The 6162-nt window shown below is 59.5% G+C and overlaps 1 protein-coding gene across 3 annotated transcripts; it reads right to left on the reverse strand.

Moving 5' to 3' along the window:
* Positions 1 to 127: 127 nt before the first annotated feature.
* Positions 128 to 5215, reverse strand: LOC310880745 (SLAM family member 9-like). 3 transcript variants are annotated; one of them, XM_083797016.1, is made up of 6 exons: positions 3784 to 5215; positions 2783 to 3112; positions 2393 to 2662; positions 2096 to 2155; positions 1459 to 1507; positions 431 to 1110 (listed from the first exon to the last, which is right to left on the reverse strand). In XM_083797016.1, exons 1-6 carry the CDS (start codon positions 3854 to 3856, stop codon positions 1104 to 1106), a joined length of 789 nt encoding a protein of 262 aa, XP_083653142.1. In that variant the 5' UTR covers positions 3857 to 5215; the 3' UTR covers positions 431 to 1103. The 3 variants fall into 3 exon arrangements, with proteins under 3 accessions (XP_083653141.1, XP_083653142.1, XP_083653140.1); XM_083797015.1 differs by lacking the exon at positions 431 to 1110 and adding an exon at positions 128 to 414 and having other exon boundaries at positions 2783 to 5212; XM_083797014.1 differs by having other exon boundaries at positions 432 to 1110; positions 2783 to 5214.
* Positions 5216 to 6162: the final 947 nt, after the last annotated feature.

Here is a 6162-nt window from a genome sequence, read left to right on the forward strand (position 1 = left end):
GTCATCCCCCCCCCCCCCCCATTCCCCACCTGATGCTCCAGCTGCCCCTCCTGCCCGCGCAGCCCTGCCCTGCTGTGGGTTTTGGTACTGCACGGGGCTTATGTCCCATAGCCACAGACCACGGCAATATAACAGGGATAACGTGTGTGCTTTTATTTGTAGCAAGAGACATGAAAAAATACACTTTCTGCAAAGGATTTATGGACAACACTCAAAACAGCTTGAAAATATATTTTTTTCTGTAACATCTGGCTTCCCTGAACACTTGCAAGCATAGCAATCACTCCCACCATGGGACATGATCTCACCCTCTCCTGGATGCACTTCCACTCTCTCAAGAGAGTATCTCCATAGGGATAATGCTGAGGACAATGAAACCTCTGGCTTTTCCAGTGCTAAATTCTCAGAAATTACCTGAAAATCACAAACAGAAGATCAAAAAAAACAACTGCAGGAACAGAACAGCAAAGAACGCACAGCCCAAAGCCCCCCATCTCTCTCCTTGAAGCTCACAACAGGACCCCAGCTCCGCGGCTCGCAGCCAGGAGAGGTCCCCAAGCCAGCAGCGCAGAGGAGCGAGCGCCTGGTGGCTGGGCACCGGGCCCCAAAACCCCATCCGACCTGCAGAGGTGCTGGGGATGGGCTCAGCCGGCTGGGGCTGCCCCACAGCAAGGAACGAGCCGACGAGAAAGGCGCTTCGGAGCAGAGGTGGGCACGGGAGCATCCCCACATCTCCCCAACAGAGCACGGAGCCGTCCCCTGCCGCGTGCATCCTCCACCTCACCCACCCCGGGAGCCTTGCTCCAGCCTGCCAGGGCGACTCACGCAGGCGGTGGCAGTGCTGAGAAGGTCTGCACACAGGCTCTGCTCCAGATTTGAGGAGCTCCCTTGGCAAACACATCTCTGGGGTGACTTATCTGGGCATTGGCCCTACCAGACAACCCGGAGCTGTTATTTTTGACTCGGGATGGGGTTTCCTGTCGTTGGGGCACCGTGTCCCGGTCCTTGCCCTCCTTCAGTTAACACCCTGCTGCTTGCACAAGTCACCTGAGAGTGAGCAAGCCTCGGGAAGACTGCAAACCCACAAATTTCCCAGAAACCTCTCAAGCACTGTGGGGAATTTAAAACAAACAAACAACAACAACTATATAAACATTAAGGAGCACGTTTCAGGTCTGCACATCATCCCCATCTGCTCCACCCCAGAGGCTGCTGCAGCTATGAACCAATCTGGAAAACTTTACTGGAAGCCAGCGTCTGAGCCGCAGAGGTGCTTTGGGGAAGCTGAAGCTGAGTGTTCCTCCTCTAGGAGAGACCCTGCTCTGCTCGGACAGCACAGCCTGACTTTAGGGCTGCTTCTGCAGCAGGAGACACCGGGAATGACTCTGGGCCAGCCCAGGAAAAACTCTGGCATCCCTCAACACCCGGGCACAGCACGCGGGGATGAAGGCACCTTACCTGGAGCGATCGTCTCGGCTGCTCCTCAACCTGCACCAGACGAAGATCCCTGAGGACAAACATTGCCTCTGTTAAACACCCCAGGGATGAAGATGCTCAACACATAGCAACACTCAGGCAAGGAGCCTCAAGCCTGGAGGCCTTTTCACCACCCGCACAGAGCTTCCTATTTTAAGCCACCAGATTCTCTCCTTGGGCCCCAACTTGGGTGCTTCCCTGCCTTTTTTTTTTTTTGCCTCCCAGTTTGTAGCCAGCAATCTGAGAAGTCAAATTGCTGTCATCCTGGAGATGGATGGGCTTGGAAAAAGCGCTCCAAACAAGGAAGAGAAGCAAGGCCACAGGGCAAGGACGCACGCTTGTCTTCTGCGGGCAGAAAACCCCAGCGGGCTGCACTGGGGGGCGAAACTGCTGCCACCACAGCAGGGATGCGAGGGCTCAAGCAGCGTCCATGGGACCGCCCTGGGCAAGGACAGTGAGAGGATCTGCCTCCTGCTCTGGGTGCGGGAGGCCTGCTCAGCACGACCTCTGCTCACGAGGCTGGGGCAGGGAGGCAAGGCAGCGCGCGGTGCCTGCCGCGGTGCCCACCGGCGGTGCAGCAGAGCCCAAAAAGCCAGGGGAAGCTGGTCCCAGCACTCACCTGCCAGCAAGCCGATGCTAACGAACACCAGGATGACGGGTAAAAACGCCTTGTCGTTGCCTGAAAAACAAACAATTCCCAGAATTTTGCACCCTGGCAAGAAAAAACTCCTGCCACCAGACAGTCTGTTGCAAGGACATGAGGACACAAGTCCTCCATGAAGCTCTGCTGTTCCCACTCCTCATCTGAGGTGGTGCTGGGAAACCACGAGACCCCAGCGAATAGGGCCAGATTGAACGTTTTGGGGCCATTTCCCAGCTTTCCATTCCCGTGCACGGGGAAGGAAGCCCCGCTTACTGTGGACGCGCAGCAGGAAGGAGGTTTCGTTCTGGCTGACCGCGTTGCTGACTATGCACGTGTAGTAGCCGGTGTCGTTCATCAAGGCTCGGTGGATCTCCAGCGTGTTGTTGTGGACGAAGTGGAGGCCGTTGCTCTCCATCAGCAGCTCCCCGTTCCTCTTCCACCAGTACAAGTCCACCTGCCCCTCCAGCACGTTGCAGAAAAGCTTGGTGTCACCTCCCACCTCCACCGATGAGTTGCCCAGGATTTCTGGCTCGGAGAGCGGCTCTGCACAGAGACGGAGCACCCGTCAGCACTGACACCCCCGCGTCGAGGGTGCCAGGACCCGGGCGCCACCTGGGCAGCAGCTCAAGCTCTCCGGCTGTGGCGCAGGGTTTTGGCACTCACCGACCACGCGCAGCTCGAACCAGCCCGTGGCCTCCGACTCGGAGCGGAAGCGGTAGAGCCCCCCGTCCCACCACCGCAGCACCATCTGCAGCGAGAAGTCCATCTCGTTGAAGCTCACGCGGCCCTCGTAGATGCGGGAGATCTCGGCCGACTTGTTGGGAACGTACGTGGCGATGACCGCCTTGCGCGGGCCGGATTCGTACTCCCAGGACGCCGTTGTGCCGGCTGCCGGCGGCTCGACGCTGAAGAGCACGGTGCAGCCGCTGGCTGAGACGAGGACCTCGGACGCCGGCTTGAGGTCAGCGGAGTAGCACGGGAAGAGCGTGCGGGCTGGAAGGGAGAAACGCAGCGCGGGGCTAGCGGGACGCACCGGCATCCAGCAGGCAGCTGGGCAGGGAGAGCCGCCCTGGCTCGGCTCCCGCACAAGAGGAGGGGGGGGGACGCGATTATTTCTGGGGGGCTTGCGGCGGGGCTTTAAGCAGTGCCACGGAGAAGCAGGAGGCTGCGGAGGAGCTGCCTTCATCTCCCTGAAAACCTGAGCTGCTTCGCTTTGCAGCCGGTTTCTCCCTGACGAGTTTCCACGCGTGGGTACGGCTGCGAGAGCTGCCTGCTGCCGGCCCTGCTCTACCGGGGGGGGGTCTTGGAAGCAAAGGAGCCCCCAGGGAGCTGTGGTTGGAGCCAGGGCAGCCCCCTCCCAACCGCCCATTTGCTCCCCAAAACATTTTGAAAGTTGTTATCGAGGCTGTGAGCACGCAGCAGGGGCTTTGGGGTGGGAAAAGCAGCCGGGAGGAGCGCCCTGGTGGCTGGGGAGCCTGCACTGCCTGGCCTACCACAGCCACCACCAGCACCACAACCAGCACCACCACGCTCACCGCCACAACAGCACCACCAGCACCAACACCACCACACTCACCACCACCACCACCAGCACCACCACCACCACCACAACCACCACCAACAGCACCACCACGACCACCACTACCCCCAGCCCCGGGACTTGCCTGTGAGGGCCAGGCCGGCCGCTGGGGCTCCCCTGGCGGAGGCCAGGAGGACGAGGAGGGGAAGGGCGAGCATGGCAGACCTGGGGCGCAGCGCGGCCTGCGGCAGGGCTGGGGCTGGCACCGGGACCAGCACCGGGTGCCACCGCCTCCTGTCGCCGTCACTCAGGCCCCGACACGCGGCTGGGCTCGGCACGGGGCACCAGGACACCGGGCATGGCACGCACCGCGAGGCCGGGGGTTGTGGGGTGCAGCAGCCTCGGGGCGCCCAGGAGCTCTGCGTAGTAGTTTATGGGGTAGTATTGGTGATAGGAGGACGGTTGGGCTAGATGATTCTGTAGGTCCTTTCCAGTCTTGTGTTTCTATGATCATCTAATTCCAGCCCCCTGCCATGGGCAGGGACCCCTCCCAGCAGCCCAGGCTGCCCCCAGCACCATCCAGCCTGGCCTTGGGCACTGCCAAGGGTGGGGTACCCACAGCTGCTCTGGGCAGCCTGGGCCAGGGCCTCACCGCCCTCAGAATAAAGAATTTCTTCCTTATATCTCATCTAACCCTACTCTCATTTAGTATTAAGTCATTCCTCCTTGTCCTATCACTGCACCCCTGACAAAGTGCCTGTCCCCAGCTGTCCTGCAGCCCCCTTTAGGCACTGGCAGGCTGCTGTAAGGTCCCCCCAGAGCCTTCTCTTCTCCAGGCTGAACACCCCCAACTCCCTCAGCCTGTCTCCATAGGAGAGGTGCTCCAGCCCCTTGATCATCTCTGTGGCCTCCTCTGGACTCATTCTAATACTTCCATGTCCTTCTGGTGCTGGGGCCCCAGAGCTGAATGCAGGAATCCAGATGGGGTCTCACGGGAGCAGAGCAGAGGGGGACAATCCCCTCCCATGCCCTGCTGGCAACGATGCTTTTGGTGCAGCCCAGGGTGTGCTTGCCTTCTTTTACTGTTTAAGCTTGTTCAAGAGCTCCTAGCTCATCCACAGTGGTCTCCTGGCATTTTTACCTAACTTCCTTTTTGTTGGGTTGCATTGCTCCTTGAGTTTGAAGGAGGTGATCATTGAATAGTAACCAGCTTGGGTCCCTCTTTCGTTCAGGGCCTTATCCCATGGGACTCTACCAAATACATCCTCGAAGAGCCCAGATTCCGCTCTCCTGAAGCCAAGGTGTGTGAGCTTGCTGTGCTCCCACCTCGCTGCCCTCTGAGTCCAAAACTCCACCGTTTCATGATCAGCGCAGCCAAGGCTGCCCTTGAGCTTCACATTCCCCACCCGCCCCTCCTGGGTGGTGAGAATGAGATCCAGCATAGCACGTCTCCTCGTTGGCTCCTCTGTCACTTGGAGAAGGAATTTGTCATCAGTGCACTCCAGGCCCTTCTCCAGGCTCTGGGCGTCTGTCACTGACACTGGCATCCAGCCGGGAGGAGCGGGATGAGTTGAGGTTCCCCTCCCCTGGCTACTCCAGGTTAAAGCCCTCTGCGAAGCTGTGCTCACCATTTCTCAGTGGTCCACAATCAGTGACCGGAGACTTCGGTAGCCTGAGAAGGGGCTGGCCAAGGGAGAAGGCGGAGGGATGCGGAGATGGGCGATGTGTCCTTGGGGCTCTCCCCCGCTTGTCATTGCCAGCGGGCATCTTCTTGCATGGAGAAAGAAAGATGAGAAGGAGGAATCTGAGCCACCCTGTGGGACTCTGTCACCTGGTCACCCACTGCCAGGTATCCAGAAAGCCAGAAAAATCTTGGTTCCTTACCTGGTTTAGTTCTGCTGCCTCTGACGGTGCTTTTCCCACCGCTGGCTGCCCTTGTTGGCCTGCAGAGCCCCCCCGGCACCCCTGTAAGGGGACGCGTGCTGCCCCTGTCCTCTCTCGGACCACGTAACCTCACCGGGAGGGTGCTGCGGGCACCTCTGAGCACCACGGCTTGGTGCGTCCCAGGCAGGGGCTAACCGAGCTCTGCAAGCAGAAAAGCTTTTCTGCTCTTCTCTCAAGTGCCACGAGGCTGTGCCGTTGTCAGCGCCTGGGTCCTGGCCCCACCAGCTCCTGCCCTGGCCTGGAGGAGGCATCTTGGCAAGCTGTGCTCTGGCCTGGCTGGGACAGGGGCTTTCCTTGCCCTGGGGATGCGCTTTCCCTTGGGACGGGATCTGTTGCAATCCAGGGCACTGCTTGGCTTTAGTTTGGTCTTTAATGCAGTCTGCCCTGGCCCCCCACCCCCTCGAGAAACCTGGTCCAGAGCTGGCCAAGGCAGGATCTGGCCCCAGAGCTGGGGCCCAAATAGCACTGAGCCATCCTCTGCTTGAGGAGACACAGTGGGGACACAAACAGAGGATCCAAATGAAATCCTTTTCTTGGAGCGCCTCTAGCAAAGCGAGGAAAAAGGTGACCTAAGGTAGGA

Source organism: Anser anser (assembly GCF_964211835.1).
Source record: "Anser anser genome assembly, chromosome: 13".
Classification (NCBI taxonomy): Eukaryota; Metazoa; Chordata; class Aves; order Anseriformes; family Anatidae; genus Anser; species Anser anser.

Bases quoted from the DNA above. Each gene is read 5' to 3' on its own strand.
- LOC310880745 (XM_083797014.1), bottom strand. From the start codon at position 3,488: ATGGGCGGTTGGGAGGGGGCTGCCCTGGCTCCAACCACAGCTCCCTGG. The intron at 2,663-2,782 runs GTGAGTGCCAAA...GTCTCTGTGCAG, and splicing joins GTTCGAGCTGCGCGTGGTCG to AGCCGCTCTCCGAGCCAGAA. The intron at 2,156-2,392 runs GTAAGCGGGGCT...TTTGTTTTTCAG, and splicing joins CTTCCTGCTGCGCGTCCACA to GCAACGACAAGGCGTTTTTA.